The sequence below is a fragment of the Podarcis gaigeae genome, assembly GCF_964106915.1.
Source record: "Podarcis gaigeae genome assembly, chromosome: 13".
In the NCBI taxonomy this organism is placed as follows: domain Eukaryota; kingdom Metazoa; phylum Chordata; class Lepidosauria; order Squamata; family Lacertidae; genus Podarcis; species Podarcis gaigeae.
Window position 1 is genome coordinate 31,924,181 of NC_139689.1, and position 22,489 is coordinate 31,946,669.

Sequence of the window (22,489 nt, forward strand, 5' to 3'; positions counted from 1 at the left end):
GTTGTTGTTGTTTAAAAAAATGTTGTAGCAGCCTTAGAGATGAAGCAGATCAAAAATTTAGACAGGAAACAAGAGGTTCAGCAGTAAAGGCTCAGTGCATCTTGGCTCAAATTCATCCCTGTGCTCCCAATCAACATATAACAGCATGGTGCTTCTACAAAGAAACCCTGCTTGGGTTTTTCTCAAGAGCCCTTTGCACTCGCAATCCAGGATTGCATCTTACAGTTTATTTGGAGCAATAAAATGATCGTCTGGGAAATTTATAATGCAACAATTTTTAGAATGAGTGTAAAACCTCTTGGAGAAGCATTCTTGTGCACTGACAGCAAATTATCTATCATCTATCTATCTATATCCATCTATCTATCATCTTCAAAAGTGTATTAGTTTTTAAACAGAGATGGAGAACCTGTGTCCCTCCAGATGTTTCTGAACTACTACTCCCATCATCCCAAATCGTTGGCCATGCTGGCTGGAGCTGATAGGACTTGGAGATCAATAAGAGCTACCCAATCCTAGGTTTAAAATGTGACACTGCAGTACAGCCTAGTTAGCTATGAACCAGGAAATCCTAGATCAAAATTGACATCACTCAGGAACATACTCGGTAAGATAGGACAAGGAACCATTTCAGCCATAGCATCTTCAATACATTAGGGTAATACTGTACTAACATGATGGTAATACTAATACTAATTTCACATCATCTTTGAAAGAATGACTAATTATTAGAAATACTAAGATCTGATCATATGGTTAATTTATTTCTCACGGACATCTGTGTCTTCTCTATAGTAGCAAGATAAAGATCCCTTATTTGCATTGACCATATTTAGCATTGCTGTGGACATTGCTGTGGTGACTAATGCAGTTAATAAACCTAAAGGAATCATAAATAAATGGAAAGAGGCCATCGCCTAGCAGAGCACATGTTCTGGATTCAGAAGGTCACAGGTCCAATCTCTAACATCTGCAGTTTCAAAAAAGAAAAGGTTATCCGGTAGCATGGCTGGAAGAGACCCCTGCCTGAAACCCTGGCCAGTTGGGAGTTGATAGCACTGGACTAGGAACAGGGGTGGGAAACTTGTGGCCTTCCAGATGCAACTGCACTCTAGCTCCCATCAGCCCTAGCCACTATGATCAATTGTTGAGGGTTAGTGGGAGTTGTATGGGGTGTTAGGGGAGGGGTGGTATCTCTGGTGGGGGAACACGTTGTGTTCCTTCTGGTGTGGTTTGTCCACCTTTGGTCTCCCACCCTGTACTCAGTTCTCATTTGTGGCTCCTAGAAGCTGTCAGCACGTAACAGTGGCTACACCTGGGAACAGCTTCAACTGGCTGGCTAAACCAAGTGAGGGTAGTCGATGGGTCTCAAATCCTTGGTGAGTTAGGGACTTCCCCCGCATGTGAAGACAGGCTCAGTAAACTGAGGGGATGAGAATAATGGTCCAATGGTCAAGAAGGCAGTTTCTGCATATGCTGTAGAACAAAGTGAGGGACAGGTAGAGCTCACCAGCCTGGGAAGGTAGCCCATCTAAGAGAAAGAAAACTGATGCTGAACCTCCACTGCCTTGTGGGACATCTTCGGGAGATGCCCTGACTCTGCTCTGGCTAGATGAAGGATAGCCATGTGGTGCCCTCAATACATTTGTACTACAACTCCCACCAGTCACAATCAGCATGGGCAACGGTCAAGAATTATAGGTGTTGTAGTCCAGCAACATCTGGAGGTCATCACGTTGACTATGCCTGCATTGGATGCTGCTGCCTGGCCGCTGACCTCATTGTCCTCCCCCCACTCAATAAAATGAGCACACATAGTCATGTCATTTAAATAGAGCCTTTCAAGTGTTCAGGCAGCACCCTCGTGTGGCTAAAAGGAACAAGAGGTAAGCCTCATGATTCTCTCTAGTGCTTGCAACAAGCTCAATGGCACTGAGGCATGATGCTCTAGTCACCCCATCTCAGAAAAGACAGCACAGAGTCTGAAAAGGTGCAGAAAGGAGTAGCCAGAATAATGAAAGGGTTGGATAATCTTTCCCTTCCAGAAAATACTAAAGCTTCAGGAGCTATAGATCAGAATAATTTTTTAAAAGACAAACAAGAGGGAGGCACATTATGGAGAGAGAGGGTGGGGGGAGAATTTTTCTCCCCCTTTCCATGATTGAACTTAGGTCCACCCCGTTAAGGTGCTTGGCAGTAGGCTCAAGCAAGGCACAAGCAACACATAGCAAAGGAGATTTGGCTGGTTTGCCAGCTACACCCCCATCTGGAAAAAAGAAGGATGGTTTCGATGGGTCTTTGGTTTGGATAAAATGCACCTCTCTGTCCATTTCAAGAATGGGGAATTGAGGCTAAGGGGGCCACTGAATGGATCGCTTCTTCACCCCAAAGCAACAGCAGACTGGCGATCAATAAAGCCAAAGCCTCCACCTTGCAGCCCATAATTTAGGCAGCAGTGGCTATAGGGAGTAGGGTGGTGAGGGGCAAGGAAGTTGTAATTTTGGCAGGTCCTACTTGTCATAAAAGGTGAGAAAATCTGCACTTGCCAAACTCCCACTTTCTACACAACTCTTAAGATTCAGGAGACCTGTCCCCTGCTGATTTGCATCTGCAGGGCTAGGACCTGCCTACCTCTCCTTATAGAAAGCATTCCAAAAAGCTGAGGCCATCACTGAGAAAGCCCTTTTATAACCACAACCAACTGCATCTCCAAAGCCATATTTTAGCTGGTACTTCCCATGGCTTGTGATCAGAAAGGAGGACTCATATAGGAGCTGAACTTGAATCTTTCACCTCTGAACTCAGAACCTGATCAACAGGATCGTACCAGGAATTCCAAAACTGTGAAATCTATTATCATTATTTATTTATATCCTACCTTTACCCCTGATGTGATTCAAAGCAGCTTGATGGGACTCAATCTTGTTGGCACAGGATCTTGCCTTAATTTTAAAATTATTAACACCTTACATTTTTTTACCATTTTAATATAATTATTTTATATTTCTTATTTTAAAAAATTGCATTGTTTTTAATTCTTTATTTAATAGTATACTTAACATACTATATTGTGTTTTATGTGGTCTGTTTTCTTCCTACCTTCTCTACAGGTTATTACACACACACACACACACACACACACACACACACAGGGGGATCTAACATTTGTATCAAACTTTATATCATTTATCACTGGATTTTAAGCTTTGTCATCTACATCCTGCTGGACAGCAGTCTGAGTTCAAAGCTCTGCTCGGCCACTGATTTACATAGATTAATTATTTTATATTATCTCTCTGACCCACTTCGTCACCTGTAAACCAGGTGAGCAATGATTGGGCTAAAGAAGCAATAGAGACATCAGTGATGTCATAAAACACCTGCCAGTGTGACAAAAGAGGAGGCTCTGAATAACAGAATCTGATAGACAAGAAGATAACATGAGTAGAGTGAGCACAGGTAAGTGTCTGGGATGTGGGACAGGGTAAAAGTTTAAGAGTTTAAAATAAAAGAACTGCTGGGCCTCAAATCTTTGTAGAAGCTGTGTCTGCTGGTCTGGAGGTCCTTCCCCTAATCCCAGGAATATGGTACCAAGTTGTGATTATTCAGAGGTTAACAAAGGCCATTTGCATTTTCACAGAGGCACTCTGTTCTATTCTCAAGGTTCTAGGTCTGGGCCCAGGTATTTAAAACAGATTCCAAGGTGAACCCTCAGTGTAGCTAGACTCTAAGAAAGGAGAAGCTAATGTCAGGCAAGGGTTTCAGATGCTGCTGGTTACAACAACAGTGCTGTGTAGTGGTTAGTGTGTTGGACTAGTGGGGTTCAAATCCCCACTCAGCTATGAAGCTCACTGGATGACCTTGGGCCAGTCACTCATCCTCAGTCTAGCCTACCTCACAGGGCTGTTGTGAGGATAAAATGGGGAGAACTATTTACACCACCTTGAGTGCCTTGGAGGAAAGGTTGGATATAAATGGTGATGGTGATGATGATGATACAATTTCCATCATCCCTGGCCATTGGCGATGCTTGCCTTAGCTGATGAGAGCAGAAGTTCAACAGCATCTGGGGGCACAGTGTTAGCTATTCCTGGCCTACCAGATTCCAGAGTTTGCAGTAAAAAATGAACTTTTAAACCCACTAAAATGAAGCTTTTTTTAGTGCCAGCAAAGGGCTTGTAATCTATACCCACTGCTCCCAAAGATCCTATTAGTACTAGAGTCAAATAACAGGCAAAAGGTTCAGTCCCTTCCATGAAGGCAAAAGGGATAATGGTATAGTGGTGATAGCTTTGGACCAGGTTCAAATCCCAGCTCAGCCATGGATCTCACTGGATAGCCCTAGGCAAACTGCTCTCTCTCTCTCTCTCTCTCTCTCTCTCTCTCTCTCTCTCTGTGTGTGTGTGTGTGTGTGTGTATCCCCTCCCCCCCACCCCAACCTTCCCCAACTACTATAATTAACAGGCTGTATTTATAAAACAATATTGAATTCTAATGGTCATTCCTTCTAGCCAGAGGATCATGGAGTTTCTAGTTATTTTGAGGAGGTCTGGAGATTTCTGACCATAAAGAACACTGAGAACTAGAACTACAATCCCTTTGATTCTGTGGGTGGGGTTAGAATGGCATGCAATGCAGATATGCTCATTATGTTGATATTAGGATAAAATATGTCCTGTCTTTCAGTCAAAGACATCTCAAGCTGGATAACATTTAAAGCAATCATGTCATCATTAAAAGGACAGCAGCATAAAATCACAAGGGGCACAGTAAAAAGACCGTCAATAATATTAAAATTAGCAGCACAGCCAACAAAAAACAGTTTCACTTCTATTAGTAGTAGTAGCAGCAGCAGTAGTAGTATACCGCCCTTCATCCATAGATCTCATGGCAGTTCACAGCATAAAAATACAGGATAAGACAAAATACATATTAAAAACAAGAACAGAACAATAACCCCCCTCCCCTTCTAGCCCAAGTGTGTGTTGGAAGAATCAGGTCTTTGCAGCTAGCTGAAAGCAGGCCCAGTGTGTCAGCAGGCGACATCCTTGGGCAGCTACTAAGAGCCTGATGATGATGATGCCACTCTCCAGGACCCCCTTTTTCCAGCTCTCAAACTAGCACTGAGTGGTAATTAGTGTAATTGCCCTCAATGCTGTGGAGGGATGCGACATGACCTCAGAGCATTGTGGGCAATTACAATTACGGCAGCTGCCTGTAGGGCGGCCAGGTCTCCTACCTTACAGAGGACAGCGGTCTATTTGAAGGGTTGTCAGAGGAAATATCTGGCCTAAGTCCTGTTTAAAGCTAAAGGAGGAGGAGCTGGCAGGGAGGGGAGCCATTGTGTCCCTGAACTCTCAGCAGCAGTCACTGCCTCTTTACAGGAGGGGGTGGAGGGCAAGCTGGCACTCTGCCATCATTTGTTGTCTGTTTTGAGTATATATAAGCGGCCACTCCAGTGTTAATCAGAATGCCAACTTCCTTCTCCTGTGTCTGGTGGGAAATCTGGGGGGGGGGGTTGCTGACTGTAGGGAAGAGGAGGGAGGAGGGTGCACACTAGACCCCACCACCACCACTTCTGTGAAGCAGCTGTGAAGAGAGGCAGAGTGCTCCAGGGAGGGCTACCTAGGCAAACTTAAAGTGCTCATCCTTCTTCTTAGCCACAGGTTCAAAAGTTCCTTTTTTTTGTCCTGCCATTTTCTCCGGTAAACCCCACAGTTTTGTGATGGATCACAAAAAAGGTCGGGTTTTCTGCAGATTGACGTTTGTTCCAATTCATTGGTAAACAGTGGGGTTTCCCAGGAAAAGTGGCATGACAAACAACAACAACAACACCACACTATTGGACCCGTGACTAGAAATCATGGGACAAGCAGAAGTGTGAGTGAGTCCTGAGAAGGCCCTGTATCACATACCAGTCATTGTATACCTCCAATGGAAGTGTGGTACAGCTTTCAGCATTAATGTGACTGCCTTGGCAGGTTCGCATAGAAGGAGGTGGTCCTTAAGGTATGCTGCCTGGTCCCAAACTATTTAGTGCTGGAGTGAGGAACCTTTTGCAACCCGAGGGCCAAACTCCCTTATGGGCAACCTCCTGGGGGCCACATGGCAGTGATGGGCAGGGCCAGAGGAAGAAGCGGGCAGAGCAACAGGTGTGACTCTTAACTTTGTACAGTCAAAGCCAAAGGTTTCTACCTACAACCATATCCTGCACATCTCTCTCCATCAGTGCAAGTACACATTCCAGCCGGGGGGGGGGGGGACACAACTAAATAAGGTGTGGGGAATCTTTGCCCCTCCAGGGTCTACCATCCCTGGCCATTTGCTGGGGCTGATGGGAGTTGCAGTTTAGCAATATTTGGGAGAGTCACAGGTTCCACATTTCCACACTAATGGAAGGCACAGAGCAGAGCCATTTAAGGGTGCAGCCTGGAAAGGGGTGTGGTTGGATAAGAGCCCCAAGGGACAAACAGAGAGGCCTAGAGGACTCCTTTCAAGGCTGAGGTTCCAAATCCCTGGTTTAGGGCCCTAAAGGTTTGAAGCTAGCACTGGATTTGGCCTGTAATTCAAATAGTATGTTGGTATAATATTCAATTTACACTGTTTCTGAGCCCTGTTGTATCCCTCTGAAGGAAGATAGGCTTTGGGGGGGTGCTTTTGATTCCTACCATAACAACACAGGGAAATAAGCACTCTTCACACAAAACTTTGCTCTTTTCATTGATTTTGAATATGAAGCATTCACCACCCTAGCAAGAGCAAAAGGCCACATTTTGAAGCTGAAAAGCTTTCATCACCTCTACAAATACCAAACTTTGCACGGGGAAACTTGAATCTGAAAACCAGGGGTGGTAGGCACATTGAAATTGAATGAGCATGACCAAGTGGGGGACCTTCAATTTCAATAGGCCTACGCCGAGTAAAACTTAGTTGACTATCACTACAGATGCTTAGAAAAGTTGGCCCCATTTCTCAGTTTAATCTTTGCTGTTTTCCAAGATGCCAGGCACAGAAGCAAGCCATGGGAAAACCTTTTTCACCAGGAAAATGGGGCCCCTCCAGCACCAGCTGCGCCAGGGGGAATACGGAATGTTCCAGTTTTCCCCCATGTTTGAAAGTGACTTTATCCAGGTAAGCTCATGGGAGGTTTGGTGGGGGTGTAGGAGGCAGGAATCTAAACAGGTACAAAGGAGAGTTGCAGGCCAGCAAGGCTAGGTAAATGCTTTCATTCCTAAAATGATAGGTTCCGGGGCCTTAAAAGTTCTGCTCTTGGCTAGTGTATCATTATTCCAAGGGGAGCAAACATGGCACCCTGCAGAGGTTGTTGGGCTACAACTCCCCTCAGCTCCAGCCAGCATGGCCGATGATGGTGGGTGTTGTACTCCAACATCTGGAGGGCTCCAGGTTGGCTACCCCTGAATTATTATCCACACATCACAGATTAGTTGTGATTGTTTGTTTGGGATTAGTTCAGGCCTGCATGATTTGTGGCGCATCAGGCAAATGCAGCTCACCAGCTATAGTCACTTGGTAACATTCTACCATTTTTTCTGTTCCAAGCTACCAGCCCATGTCTGTTGATGGATTTTGAGGCAATTATGTTAAATACCAACTTGTACCTTTTGGGGTTAAGTCATTCATATATATATTTCAGCCTTCATAGCTGGAAGAATGTCAGAAGGAAATTATATTCAGTTTATATATTCACCAGATTCTCCACAAATACATTGAGTTCAATCCAGACTTAGTCACACTTAGGTCCCACAGAAATCTCATATGAAATACATATGATACTGTAAGGGTGATATTTAACTAACTTTTACTCAGAGTACCCCCATTGAAATGAATGGATTTAAGTTGGTCATGTTCATTAATTTCAGTGGATAAGAACATAAGAAGAGCCTACTGGATTAGGCCAGTGGCCCATCTAGCACAATATCCTGTTCTCACAGTGGCCAACCAGTTGCCTGCGGGAAGCCTGCAAGCAAGACCTGGGCTCAAGAGCACTCTCCCCTCCTGTGGTTTCCAGCAACTGGTATTCGGAATCATTTACTGTCTCCAACCGAAGAGCGCAGACAACATAGCTAGTAGCCATTGACAGTCTTATCCTCTGTGAATTTATCTAATCCTCTTTTTAAAACGGTCTAAGCTGCTGGCCATCACTACCTCCTGTGGGAGCAAATTCTATACTTTTAACTATGCACTGCATGAAGAAGTGCTTTTTTTTGTCTGTCCTGAATCTATACTGGTTAAAAATTAGTTGAATATCACCCAATGAAAATAAATTTTTAAAGGGCAGGCAGCAAAAGAAAGTACATGTAATTTCCACTGTCTGTCTCCAAACACAAACACTAGCAATAAGGATTCATCCAGCCATCCCCAACCCAGTGCCCTCTAGATGTTTTTCAACTGCAATTCCCATCAGCCCCACCAACAGCATGGCCAACCATCTGAGATTATTGCAGTTGTGTTACAAAACATCTAGAGGGGCACCAAGTTGGGGGAGGCTGGTTGAGATACCGTCCATTTTTAGAAGGCGGGAAACTGTGTGTTAAGTCTATCTTGTACCCTCAGATCAGCAAACAAGGTGGCCCAGTTGAGATCCACAACCAGGAGCATATTGTGACTCTTGGCATTACCTCTACAAGCCCTGTCCTGCTGATCCCAAATGTGCTGCTCCTGGCACGGCCCATTGCCCCATCTGAAGAGCACACTACAAAGGCAAAAAGCATCTTCCACCGTCACCCACCACCAAGATATGAGCTAACCAGGTGAGTCTTTCTGCAGTGGCATCAGGGGCATGCCCAGGTGACAATATCCCATGCTCAGTGAATTTCCATAGCACATCACAGGAAGCAAGGGAAGTGGGGCTTAATTTGAGTCACAGGTCTCTATGGCTCACTCCGGGAACCTATATTCACCTGTTCTGGTTGTTCTGTATTTGCCCAAATGGCTTTAGTGGGAACTGTGTGTCCTCATCACCAGCAAACCTGTGGCTGAATTGGAGGATATTGTGGGAATGCCTCCCTGCTTGAAATGCCAACAGCCATGTGCTTTGAGGATGATTGTTTTTGTAAAAGGTAGATGGCAAAAATTCCAGTTATCATTGTAGTAGCATGACTTCAACATGCAAAGGATGCTGGCAAAAGCAGACTCTTTTTTTCCCTGTACAGCAAGCACTGGAGGTTTGCTCTTCCTAGAACTTTTGCTTCGTTGGTGAAATCACAGATGAGTGAAGAGTAAGCCCCAGGTTCCTCCCTATCCTTTTGGCAGCTAAGAAACCAACCCCAGAGTAAGGCTAACTTGAGGGGGGGGATTGGTATTTGCATCCTAATGCAAATTCTGTGAAGACAACTCCATGAAATCGCACAGCATTGGGCTTTTCAAAATGTATACAGTGGTACCTCGGGTTAAGAACTTAATTCATTCTGGAGGTCCATTCTTAACCTGAAACTATTCTTAACCTGAGGTACTACTTTAGCTAATGGGGCCTCCCGCTGCTGCTGTGCCGCCGCCATGCGATTTCTGTTCTTATATTGAAGCAAAGTTCTTAACCCGAGGTGCTATTTCTGGGTTAGCGGAGTCTGTAACCTGAAGCATCTGTAACCTGAAGCGTCTGTAACCCGAGGTACCACTGTATGAGCAAGCTTATAACAAGTATTTCAAACTACTAGTCCACATGATTCATCCTCCCTGCTATTAAAGATACAAATGAATAAATTATCTTGGATTAAAAAGAATACACATAGAAACATAGGAAGTCGCTTTGTACAGATTCACATCAACAGTCCATCTAGCCCAATATTGTCGGTATTGACTGGCACCAGGTCTCCGGGGTTTCAGACAGAAAACACTCCCAGCCCTGCCTGGAGATGACCCAGGGTTGAACCTGGGACCTTCTGCAAGCCAACCAGATGCTCTGCTGCTGAGCTACTGAGACAGAGCATCTGCTTTCTTACAGATTAACTTTCATTGCTTTCTTCCTTACAGATGATCATTTCAGTGGTGCAGAACAGTAAGCTGCAGTTTTTAAAGCCTTAACTGTTCCCAATCTCACTCCCTCAACACACACACCTATGCAGGTTATTCCCTTTGCGCTATGTCAAGATCAGCATCCACAACGCAGAGAAAAAGCAGCTGCGGTTCAAGCTGGTGAGTGGCCGCACCTTCTACCTCCAGCTGTGTGAGTCAGACAAGCGAGGTGATCTCTTTGATGCCTGGGTCAGGATTGTCCAAATGCTGCGGCCGCCCTCCGAAGAAAACCTTGATGAGCATCCGAAGAAGAAGAAAGGGAAGAAGCCCAAAAGCCTGAAACCCAGTTCTTCAGCTCCATCACTGCCTCTCAAAGGCAAAGTGAAGAACGCTCTCAAGGTCAGTAAGCTCTGGCCCCTGGGAATTGGTGGGGAACAGAATGGGAAGAAGAGGGAAATGGAGCAGGCCTTATATATCTGGGTTTGCATCCTGGGGAAGAGTGGGTTAAGGATGAGCCCTGTACCTGTGTCTCAGGTGGGACATCAAGGGCTTCAAAGCCCAGCCTCCTGCTGCCTAGCTGGTGGTTTAGAGAACTGGAACAATATCTGTATGTGGAGGGTGGGAGAGATTTGGAGCTGAAAGTCATGACTCTTTGGTCATCTTTCTCCCTGGCTGAATGCCCCATTCTCCATTTCCTCAGAGTTCATCTCCTAAACATGCATCTTCAGGAAAGCGCAATTGGAATATTCACACTGCCACCAAAATGGCCAGTGCCCAGGAATTTGAGACCAAGAAAACAAGTGAGCCAATCATATCTTCAGACAGCTCGGGCAGCCTCCAGCCTCTAACACCAGCACTGCCTTCCAGATCAGAGAACACACTCACAAAGGATCCTGAACTGCCTCTAGAGGCCCAGGAACTGGCTGAGAAGTCAGAAAAGGAGGCCGCTGAATTGAGCCCCAACCGGAAGAGCTACGTTGGCGAGAAAAGTGGCTCCCAGACTAAGAGGTATCAAGAGGGATAGCTTGCGTGGCCCCAGGGGGAGTGCATAGCTGGGAAAATTGTGCAATCTCTCATCTTTCTCCGGACCAGTCCTACCATTGGGAAGAGTAAGGCAGTGTCTTCTGAGGGCTGGTAGGTGGGATCAGCAGCATCAGCCCCCTGGCCATTCCAATCTGATAGAAGACAAGAGTTGTGCACAGCGCCTAAACTAACCTGTCAATCTCAACGGTGGTGGAGGATACTGTTACAAGTGTTGAAGAAAGATTCAACCTGCCTCTATACATGGGCCACACAACTTTGTCCTTTGCCTCAGGCAGAAAAATGTCTTGGGCTGACCCTGCTTAGAAAATACTGGGGAGGATTCTGGGGAAGTTGCTGTTGTTGCATGGGGGATATACTACTTCCATGGTCTCCCTTCCTCAATCATTAATATGATGACTGGAGTCGTTCCATTAGAACAAGGATGGGCATCATCATGGCCTCCAGATGACAGTAGACTCCATCCCCCAGCCCAGATTGTCTAGAGCCACAGAGCATCAGGATTCCCAGCCCACACTCTGCCTGAGGAGGCTGAAATTTTGAAGGACCCAACAACCTCCCAAAAAACCCACCCTAGCTCTGGACCTGCCACTATCACCCTTGAGGAGCCAGAAGCAGAGAACACACTGAAGCTCAGCATGTACACTATTTAATTACAAGGGAGAGGGCTTTTCCCTACCCTCCTCAATTACAGAATCCCCTCCAAAAAGATGCTCCCCAGGTGCCTATGTTGCAACCCTTTCAGCAGAAACTTCCAAGTTTTACCTTATTCTTAACCATGCTCAACTTAAAAATGTTAAGGAAAAGAACTGTATCAAGTTTATGTAACAAATAAATAATTTTATCCCACTCATAAAAGTAAGGGTAAAAATATTAACGCAAGCATTCTTATCACCTTTATAAAGGCAAAATGCCCATTAAAGCATATGGAAATGAGTGTTCCTTAATAACAATTTGGCCAAAAGCTTTTCAACAGAGCCTTCTTCAGTGGCCTGATATTTGCTTAGGCTTTGATGTAGAGGAACTTCATTCCTGAAATGAGAACAAGTTGAATCTAAACGCAAGACACTTACCTCCCCTCAATTTCTCATTTTAGTGTTATCATCAGGAAATAATAATAATGTTGGGAGACATCAATAAGCCATAAAAGCGCAGAGCTGTGTGCTCTTTTCAGAGCCAGGCAAAAGCATTTCTGTTCACCCAGGGATTATAAACTGCTACAGCTTGGTCTTGTTTTTGTCACTTTTTTTTTTTAAGAGGATTGCATTCTTATATTGCTGCTGATTATGTTATGATATAAATGGATTGTGTGCCAGCCTGAAATCCAAATAGGCTAGTGATATTTAAATGTTTCAGACAAACAAACAAAGAGCTCATCCACACTTCCATTTGTGCCATGCTTTCTAAGCACAGGTCTTCACCTTAAAAAGCACTTTTTCTTTTGCTCCACTACTGCCCCTTTGAAAACCTGCTCTTTAATGCCAAATAGAAACAAACAGCAATTCAGGTTTTTCACAAATTGTTGTTTGCTCCGATTCAGAAATAAAGAGCAAATTTTCATAAGGAAAGCATCAAGGCAATAAAAAAAAAAAAGGAAGCACTCAGACATGGTGCTTTTTAAAGCTTTATATCGTGGGACTGTACCTAGACACAAAAGGAAGTCTGGATGAATCCAAATACTCCAGAGGAAGAGGCAAGCAGTGGTATGAACTGCAGATCAGGATCCTGCTGAGTTACCAAGAAGAAGTATGGCAGCCAAGTCTAACATAAAGCTCTTCAGTCTCCATCGGATAGCTCCTGGTACAGTATCTTTGATAGAACAGCTCCTTCACCAGGCCCTTGCAAATTCAGCTACTGATGGACAGTGCCCTAGCTGCTCCAGCTCACCACACACTGGGCCTGCTTTCACAGCTCAGATACTGCTGGACAGCTCCCTGGCTAATCTGGTCTCCTTGCTCAAATATCTAGTCATGCTGCTTGGGTCTTCCCCTCAGAGTTTGGGGTTGGTGAAGTTGGACATAGGAGTGGTGGGACGCAGGATATAATGGTGCCCTGACACAGGTGAGTGTCCTGAAACACTTAAAGGTGGAGGGATGGAGAGCTTGGCAGTTCAGCGGTAGCAGATGGAGTAGTTCTGGCCTCAAATCTTTTTTAGCTTGAATAAGATACAGTACAAATAGAAAACCAACAGAAAGTTCATTTGTTTTCTCTTTCTATCTCAGGTTAACATGGAGACGTGGCTCAATGGCATTTTTTTTTTTTTACTGTCATGTGCACAATCTTATGTTAAATATTTGTGGCAGAGAGGAGAGAGAGAGCGCTTTGGGCAACTGCACAGGAGTGCATGCATGTTTGTGCATCTTATTTCACTGTGCAGACAGTTAAAAATTGGGGAATGGTCTTATGGAGCCAAACAACATGGGTTTCTAATGAGGGGCACTGTTTTTATTTCAGAAAATCTGACATAAAAAGCCATCGAAGCAGCTCAGGAGAGAAAGGTAGGAGAGATGTCTGCACCATCGAACAAAATCTCACTTCTCTGTGACTTCCCCACCTACCCAACCCCAGTGCAAACACATAGACCAGGGGTCAGCAACCCACGGCTCCGGAGCCACATGTGGCTCTTTTACACCTTTGCCGTGGCTCCGGGGCGGATACTAGCAAGGGGAGGAAGCGCATTGTGTGCCCCGACACTCCCCACTGTTTTAAATGTCGCAATGGTTTTGCGGCTCCCAGTTGTTGTTTTTTCTTCGGTCCAAGTGGCTCTTTTTGTCTTAAAGGTTGCAGACCCCTGACATAGACAGACTGCCTGGGCAACAACCACCACATACTGTATGGTCAGAGCTAAGAAAGGACCAGGCTTTGGGAAGGAGGTATGAAGCTCTGGCAGGGTCCTAGAGTCCTCACATCTCCTTCACAAAGCTGGGAAAGGACTAACTAGGCTTTAGGAATGAAGCAGGATGATTCTAGGACCCTTTGGGAAGACAGGATGTTTCTGCTGGTCTTTCAGCAGAGCTGATGGAATGAGTCCTACTTCCCATCTCTTCCGCTGATGGAATGGCTGCTGCCAGCTGACAACTGAGGGAGAAAGGAGGCCTGACAGAGCTGGTATTCCAGCACATACTTTGGTTGCTTTAAGACTAGAGTACTGTAATGAGCTTTATGTGGAGCTGCCCTTGAAACACATTCAGAAACTGCATAGGCACATAGAAAGCTGATGTATACCAAGGCAGTCTATTGATCCATCTAGCTCAATCTCTCCAGGGTTTCTTTCCTAGTCCTCCCTGGAGATACTAAGGACTGAACCAGGGATATTTCACATGTGTGGAAATGTGCTCTGTCACTGAGCTACATTCATTTAAGCAGTGCAAGTTTTTTTAAAAACCAAAACCAATAACCAGCTTGTGAAAGAAAAATCTCTGACCATTAGCTAACACACTAGATTCCAGAAGCACCCTGTTTGTCCACTATGCTATACAAATGCAATACTGCAGCAGCATTTTAAACATATATTTAAACTCTCTCTCTGAATGCCCTACCCACTCTGAGAAGGCTACATTAACCCCTCTGCTCTGTCATGGGCTTCTAGTCCTGCAACAATACGTCTGTTTCTCCCTGAGCTGTATATTCATTCTTCCTTTCCTCCATTTATCCTCTGCCGCTGTGCCTCTCTCTTCCATATTTGTTCCTTTTTTTAGCAGAAATGGCCCAAGGCATTTTGGTGTCTGAGGCAGAAAATCAAAATGGCACCTCTCGTAATGAAAATAATTGGCAATTTTCTCCCCCTTAATGGTGCTCCAAAAGCTGCTGCCTCGCCCTGCCTAATGGGAGAGCTAGCCCCGCTTTATAGCAGCCTTCATCTTTCCTGCCTCCCCTCCACATGCCTACCTCCCTTCATGTGTAATGATCAGCACTTCTCACTCATGTGTCATTTGCTTCCAGACCCAAATGAAGGATCTGTGCACTAGCACAAAAAACTCTCGATGGCCTGGGCCCTGCCTGCATTAAATAAATTCTTCTTCCATGTGTCTATCCTGCCCATGGACATGAGAACCTTCCCAGCCTCCAGGCCCCCCCCCCCCATTTTCTAAAATAAAGTCTGTGAGGAAGCAGAAAGGTACTTTGCAGGAGGAGCAAAGGTACTTTGCAGGAGGAACTTTCCAACCAGAGGAGCATGCCCAGGGGCTTCATGGCTGGACTTTCAGAGACGTGTCATCTCGGCAACTTTTAAAATACACTGTGGTAGCTCTTACTGGGTTGGCCCTCTGCAATTTTATTATTTATATATTTTATCTATCACATTGATAACTTGTTTTTCCTCCAAGGAACTCAAGGTTGCATGCAACTCAAGGTTTTCTCCCCCACAATAACCCTGTGATGCAGGTTGGGCTGAGAAACTGTGACTGGGCCAAGGCCACCCAGTGAGCTTCATGGCTTAGTGGGGATTTGAACGCTGGTCTCCTAGGTCCTAGTCCAACACTTTAAGCCCTACGCCATTCTGGCTCTCTTTTAAGTGTATTTCTAGGCTGCATGTTTTCTAAACTTTTTTTTTCAAGGCTCTGATTGCAATTACTTACTTAATAACTACACACACACACACACACAGCACCAATAGCTAGCATTCCCTAAAGTGGTGCACAATGCAATTTAAATGCCATAACCCATTAAAGCAACAACAAGCAAAACAAAAGCAATCACAATTGAAAGAAGTGTTAAAAACCACCAGCAGCAAGTCATAAAAGCAACATTTTAAAAATAAATTTTAAGAATTTATAAATACCTGGGGAAATAATAATTTTTAAAAGCCCTTTGCGTAGCATTAAAAGAAACCCCCATAATGAGGGCATTAAGCCCAGCCTTTCCTTGAATGACTGGGAGCAAGACAGCCTAGAAATGGTTAGCGCACACACACACACACCCCTCCTCCATTTAGTCTTTACCTTAATGAAGAGGGAGAAAAGCAACACAGTGGCAGAGCCCAGGCCTCCCCCTCCACACACACCCCACTCCATTTTTTGGCACACAAGGTCCCAGACTCAGTCTAGGGCAGCTTTGGCTAAAGGCTCTTGAATGTGAATGGGTTTGGTCAAACTCATGCTGGTAGCTTCGAGAACACTGTCCAACCATCTCGTGCTCTGTCGTCCCCTTCTCCTTGTGCCCTCCATCTTTCCCAACATCAGGGTCTTTTCCAGGGAGTCTTCTCTTCTCATGAGGTAGCCAAAGTATTGGAGCCTCAGCTTCAGGATCTGTCCTTCCAGTGAGCACTCAGGGCTGATTTCCTTCAGAATGGATAGGTTTGATCTTCTTCCAGTCCATGGGACTCTCAAGAGTCTCCTCCAGCACCATAATTCAAAAACATTAATTTTTCGGCGATCAGCCTTCTTTATGGTCCAGCTCTCACTTCCATACATTACTACTGGGGAAACCATAGCTTTAACTATACGGACCTTTGTCGGCAAGGTGATGTCTCTGCTTTTTAAGATGCTGACATCATCTTTACTCTCTCTCTTTAAACTCCTTGTGTGTGTCCCCCTGCACTTCCTCTGTCTTTTGCTCCCCCCTCCTATTTTTCCTTCTTGCCATACATTCAAAATTACACCAAGGACCATATGAAAACAGACCCAGGCATGGGTGCGGTCCGCCCCGTGTGTCATCCCTGGGGGGGTGATGTCGCCACGCTGCCCCCCGGGATGCTTGCCGTGCGCCACTCTGGGTGCTGGAGCAGCTAGCTCCACCTCTGGACCCAGGGCCACATCAAGCCCCCACGCAGAGTAGAAAGTATCACACCAGACAGAGCGATGATACAGTTTGCTATGCGGCAGCTTTGTGCACCACATACTCCCCTCTCTCACGCTATCGGGTTGCAGGGCAGAGGGAGAGAAAGTTAACAATAGGGCTCTTCCACCATCTCTGCTGAGAGGCCAGCTGCCTGTGGTCCTCCTCCAGCTGCCACCTACCAGCAGCCAGTCTATCAGGTTACCTGATCAAAAAATATTTATTCATTTGTTCTTTTACACCCCACCTTTCTTCCAAGGAGCTCAAGTTGGCATGCATGGCTCTCCCCCTCCCCATATTATCCCCCATGAGGTAGATTAAGCTGAGAGATGGTGGTTGGCCCAAAGTCACCTAGTGAGCTTCATAGCCAAGTGGTGATTTGAACCCTTGTCTCCCAGGTCCTAGTCTGACACCCTAACCACTATGCCATACTGTCATTCATTATCAGTCATTAATTCCTGCTAGTAATTAAAATAACTGTAACTTTAAGAACTGGTGCCTGAGATTGTTTCTAGACAGCCTGTTGGTTGAGCAATCATCCTGATTTGTTTGCAGGGAGATTAGACAATGTTGGTTATTTAATGAGCATTTATTATCATTTTTTTCTGGGGAGGTTAGATGGCATTGCATAAAAAATAATAGAAGTTATCTTGCCCTTACACTTTCTGGTACATTTTCCTATCATCTTCCTTATCACAAAGAAATCTGAACTTTTGGGGAAGTGGGTTTGTTCCACAAGACCTCCCAATCAACTAAAATTGCACAATCCGATTTTGCTGGTATGTGATTGAATCTCACCCAAAAATAGCCACAGTCTAGAAGCACCCTGAGTTTACATTTCTCCTCTCCTGCACACCCTTCACCCTCCCCATCCCTTTTTCCTTATGTGTCTCACTTCTTGTTTTGTAAGTGACTGCGAGAAACCTATTTGACTAAATGATCATGGTATAAAAATACTTTACATGCATAAATATATCACTTCCCTCCTCTTCCACATGTATCCATCTCTCACACAATATGTTTTTGTCCACCCAGACACCATCTCCCTGCCATCAGTCCTATCCTTTCACTCCTCAGCCTCCTCTGGCTCAGTCGCATCTTCCGGGACCTGACTTTCAGTTCTTTGGTTTTTCATCAGGCAGGAAGCCAAGCAAAATTCTCTCCCTCATCAGATCTTGCTCCTGGGGAAGCACAAGGAAGGACAAGCGGAGTGCCAGAGCCCGGGCCAGAGGGAGGAAACGCAGAGGGGAGTGAAACCAGGAGCTAGAACTAAGAGGTGACAAGAAGAACTATAGAGGTTGGAGACTGAACAAGAAGTTACTGAATGACGTGAAAATAAAACAAAAGGCTCAAGAATTGCTAAAGGAATTCTTTGAAATTAACATGGCACAAAATACGGATATTAGAATAATATGGGACACCAGTAAGGCCTTCATACGAGGATTTTATATCCAACAAAATATATTACAAAAAAGAATTAGAGAAGCAAAGTTAAATCAAATTAGACAAGAAATTGAAAAGAATGAGAAAACATTAGCGAAATCTCCCAAAGATAAAATCACAAACCAAAATATTAAATTAACACAATTACAACTCTCAGCATTATTAAATAAAGAAATAGAGAACAATGTTTTATGGATGAGGCAAAAAAATTTCAAATTAGCCATTAAGCCCGGGAAATTGTTGGCATGGCAGCTAAAAAAGAAACAGAAGGAAATGCAAATTAATAAACTATTACAAAATGGGAAATTGATAGATACTGAAGAGGATATAACCAAATCTTTCCTAGATTATTTTAGAAACCTCTATAAGGCAGGGCCGGAGGCTGAGCATGAAATTATAAGTTATTTCCAAGGGAAAGAAATACCTAAAATCAATGAAGAAAAAGTAGACCAACTTAACGCACCAATTACTAGAATGGAATTGCATCAAGTAATTTCAAATCTGAAATTGGGCAAATCGCCAGGCCCAGATGGTCTCTTGTCAATGCATTACAAAATATTAGAGGAGATTATAGCTATACAATTCCAAAATATAATGAATAAAATAATGCAGGACGGAAAGACCCCAGAGACTTGGCAGGATGCAAACATAGTTCTGATCCATAAACAAGGTTCCCCCCACGAGTCAGTAAGAAGTTATAGACCAATATGATTGTTAAACAATAATTACAAAATATTTACAGGAATCTTAGCCAATAGATTAAAATTACATCTAAAAGATATGATAAATCAAGACCAAGCGGGTTTCTTACCAAACAGACATGTGAAAACCAATATGAGAGTTGTAATTGATTTAATTGAATATCTGGAATTAAAACCTAGCAAAAAAGCTGCTTTCATGCTAATAGACACAGAGAAAGCTTTTGACAACTTCTCTTGGTTTTTTTTACAGAAAGTTTTGGATGAATCTAAGATGGGAGAAAGGTACACCAGAGGTATAAAACTGATATATCAGAACCAACAAGCCTGTCTCATAATTAATGGAGGGAAGTCAAAACATTTCTCAATCGAAAAAAGGACGAGACAAGGCTGCCCCTTATTTCCTCCTCTATTTACCGTATATTAACTCTGGAGGTTCTAAATTTGGAACTGAGAAGAGAACAATAAATAAGAGGAATTAAAACTGGCAAAAAGGAATTTAAGCTGAGGGCCTTTGCAGATGACATAATTTTAACATTGCAATATCCTGGGGAAAGTATTCCTAAAGCAATAGAGAAAATAGCAGAATTTGGTAAGGTCTCTGGTTTCAAGTTAAATAAAACTAAAACTAAAATCATGGTAAAAAATATGTTGGAACAAGAGCAAAAGGATTTACAAACTGAGTCAGGTCTACAAATTGTGAAAAAAGCAAAGTATTTAGGTACAGTATTGATATAACAATAAGATTTCTCATTTGATCTATTTGATAATAATTATATATTTTTTTTGAAAGAAGTGAAGAGAAATTTAGAGACATGGAATAGGTTGAAACTATCATTTTTAGGTAGAATCTCTATAATCAAAATGAATATTTTACCTAAGATGTTGTATCTTTTTCAAATGTTACCAATAATTGAAAGAGTATCATGTTTTGAAGACTGGAGAAAGGATTTGTTAAGATTCATTTGGCAGGGCAAGAAACCACTTATAAAATATAAATTATTAATGGACAAGAAAGAAAGAGGGGGGTCTTGCCCTGCCAAATCTGAGACTATATTATGAGGCAGAATGCCTGATTTGGGTAAAAGATTGGATAACATTGGAGAGAACAGACATCTTAGATTTAGAGAGCCACTGTAACAGATTCGGATGGCATGCCTATCTCAGTAAATAAAGCTAAAGTACACGGCGGGTTCACCAGTCACATTCTTAGAAATGCTTTATTTAAAGTCTGGACCAGATATCAACCATTATTGGAGCCACAAACACCTTGGTGGTTATACCTGCTGGAAGCACATGCTGTGAAAAAACTGAACATGGAAAGACACTGGCCCACGTATAGACAGTTGATAACAGAAGACCAAGGCCAATTAAAGTTAAAATCATTTGGGGAGCTAAGGCAACATGTATCTGATTGGCTCCAATACCATCAGTTGAAAAGTGTCTTTAAATCAGATATCAAAAGAGGTTTTGGTAAAGAAGATTCAAAATTCCAATCAATATTATTAAAAAATAACAATAAACTTCTATCAAAAGTGTATGATTTCCTATTGGAGTGGGACCTGAAGGATGAATTTGTAAAGGAGGTGCAGATAAAATAGGCCCAAGACATCGGTAGGACTATCTATTTAGAACAGTGGAAGAGGCTATGGCAAGTAGATATTAACTTTACAGCCTACTACTCTGTTAAAGAAAACTTTATAAAAATGTTCTTTAGGTGGTACATGACACCAACCAAACTCACAAAAATTTACAAACTAAAGTCTAACTTATGTTGGAAATGCAGAAAAGCTGAAGGAACAATGATCCACGCTTGGTGGAGTTGTGAAAAGATTAAAAGCTTTTGGCTTATAATACATGATGAGTTTAAAAAAATGCTCAGGACTTCCATAGAAAAAAAAACTAAGCTAAGTGAATTAATAGAGTTGGCAAAACTAACAGCAGCCATAAGATCCCAAACAAATCAAAATTTAAAACTAGAATGGAATTGTTCTGAAGAATACATGGAAAAATACTCTTCTAAAAAAATGTTAATATGCATAGATTAAATATGTAAAGTAGATGTGAGAATATGAATATATGCCTAGTAAGTATAGATTAAGTAAGTAGGTAAAGCAAAGATGAAAATGAAATCAGGAATGGTTGTAAGAGATGAAGATTCTTAGAAATGCAATGAAACAATCAAATTAAAATTTAAGGAAGTCAAGCTGTGGTAGAGGGAGGTCACGGGGGTGGGTAAGGTGTCTTGTTTGAGTTTGTAGGGACTACGGTATGTGTATTATATGTATATTTGTGTTATTTGTTTGAGGTGTATTTGTGTTATTTGTATGTATTATTATTTTTCTCAATAAAAAAAAATTAAAAAATATTTTTTTTCCAAAAAAGGAAGGACAAGCGGAGTGCCAGAGCCCGGGCCAGAGGGAGGAAACGCAGGGGGGAGTGAAACCAGGAGCCTATAGGCACAAAGGGCAGGAGTCTCTGCCCCACCTGAAATTCTAAATGTAATAAAGATGTTGGTTGGTTATAGACAGCGTCTTTATCTGACATTTGTGCATGCCTGAAATGCCTCTAGTCACCACGGATGTGTTATTCATTAGCCTTCTGTATCATGACGAACCATCACCCTGACAATGTAAACTACACCCTTACTAGTATCAGGCCCATATATTGAGGTTACAACTCACACTTTGCCCTTTCCAAGGCCTCTGGTTGTTAGGTCAGGACAATCTCACCCTCTGTCACCACCACACACTCCCCTTCGCAAGGTCTCTGGTTAATGAGTCAATTACACTCTTACCCATGCCTGCAATATAACTGATTTGCCTGGCAGCTGGCTCCCCCCCCCCCCCTTTCTCTCATTGCTTCAGGCCCACAGTTCAAAGACATGCCTTCTGATCAACTCTAATCTGAACCTACTGCACAGTGACGCACACACCCTCTATTAAATGGTATTATTAGATTAATGCTTATAAGAAGAGGAAGAGCAAAAAGGGGTCCACATGTTCTAACCAACCAATTATTTCTAGTAGACTTCAAGAAAACTTTTGGTGTTTTTCACATCCTGCTCTGAAGAGGCAAAGGGTTGTTTATCTAAGATCTATTCAAGAGGAGACCCACTGAAATGAATGAACCTAAGCAGGGCGATTTTTCTAGAAAAAATGGTGCTGGAACTCATCATGAACCTTGTTCTCTTATAATGACAATGGCACCACCTGAGACGTGCCAGAACTGAGTTCCAGCAAGTTCCATCTGAAAAAAACCCTGATTGCCATATTTGTGGACCCCTGTGGGAGAATGCTGATAGTGGTAAGGATTATCATCAGTATAACTGGATGTATATTCCTGTGCTCTACATCCTGGCAGCTAGTGCTTAAAAATGGCCAAAACATGACCTCTTGCCTAGAAGTCCTGCCCCCATAACCTTGGTTATGTATGGCTGATTATGGCTACTCGCCAATGGGGAAGTGAGACATTCTGCACATGCTCAAAAGCACTCTTTTATTTATTGGTGGGTTCTTCTTGTTGTTTTGCTGGGCTATGTATGTAATAAAAGGGAGCCA

At 43.4% G+C, this 22,489-nt stretch overlaps 2 protein-coding genes across 10 annotated transcripts in view; one reads left to right on the forward strand and one right to left on the reverse strand.

Annotated features, from left to right (window-relative positions):
* The window catches only part of LOC310829808 (acid-sensing ion channel 2), a 385,605-nt gene that overhangs the window by 276,613 nt on the left and 86,503 nt on the right, over positions 1–22,489 (reverse strand). The window lies entirely within an intron of this gene.
* Positions 1,792–21,455, forward strand: LOC310829839 (uncharacterized protein). Of its 5 annotated transcripts, none has more exons than XM_083708853.1 (9): positions 1,792–1,886; positions 3,325–3,459; positions 7,000–7,131; positions 8,575–8,771; positions 10,083–10,371; positions 10,673–10,980; positions 13,468–13,511; positions 17,927–18,064; positions 21,315–21,455. In XM_083708853.1, exons 3-8 carry the CDS (start codon positions 7,000–7,002, stop codon positions 18,040–18,042), a joined length of 1,086 nt encoding a protein of 361 aa, XP_083564979.1. In that variant the 5' UTR covers positions 1,792–1,886; positions 3,325–3,459; the 3' UTR covers positions 18,043–18,064; positions 21,315–21,455. The 5 variants fall into 5 exon arrangements, with proteins under 5 accessions (XP_083564979.1, XP_083564978.1, XP_083564976.1 ...); XM_083708852.1 differs by having other exon boundaries at positions 1,794–1,886; positions 8,557–8,771; positions 17,927–18,085; XM_083708850.1 differs by having other exon boundaries at positions 1,795–1,886; positions 8,557–8,771.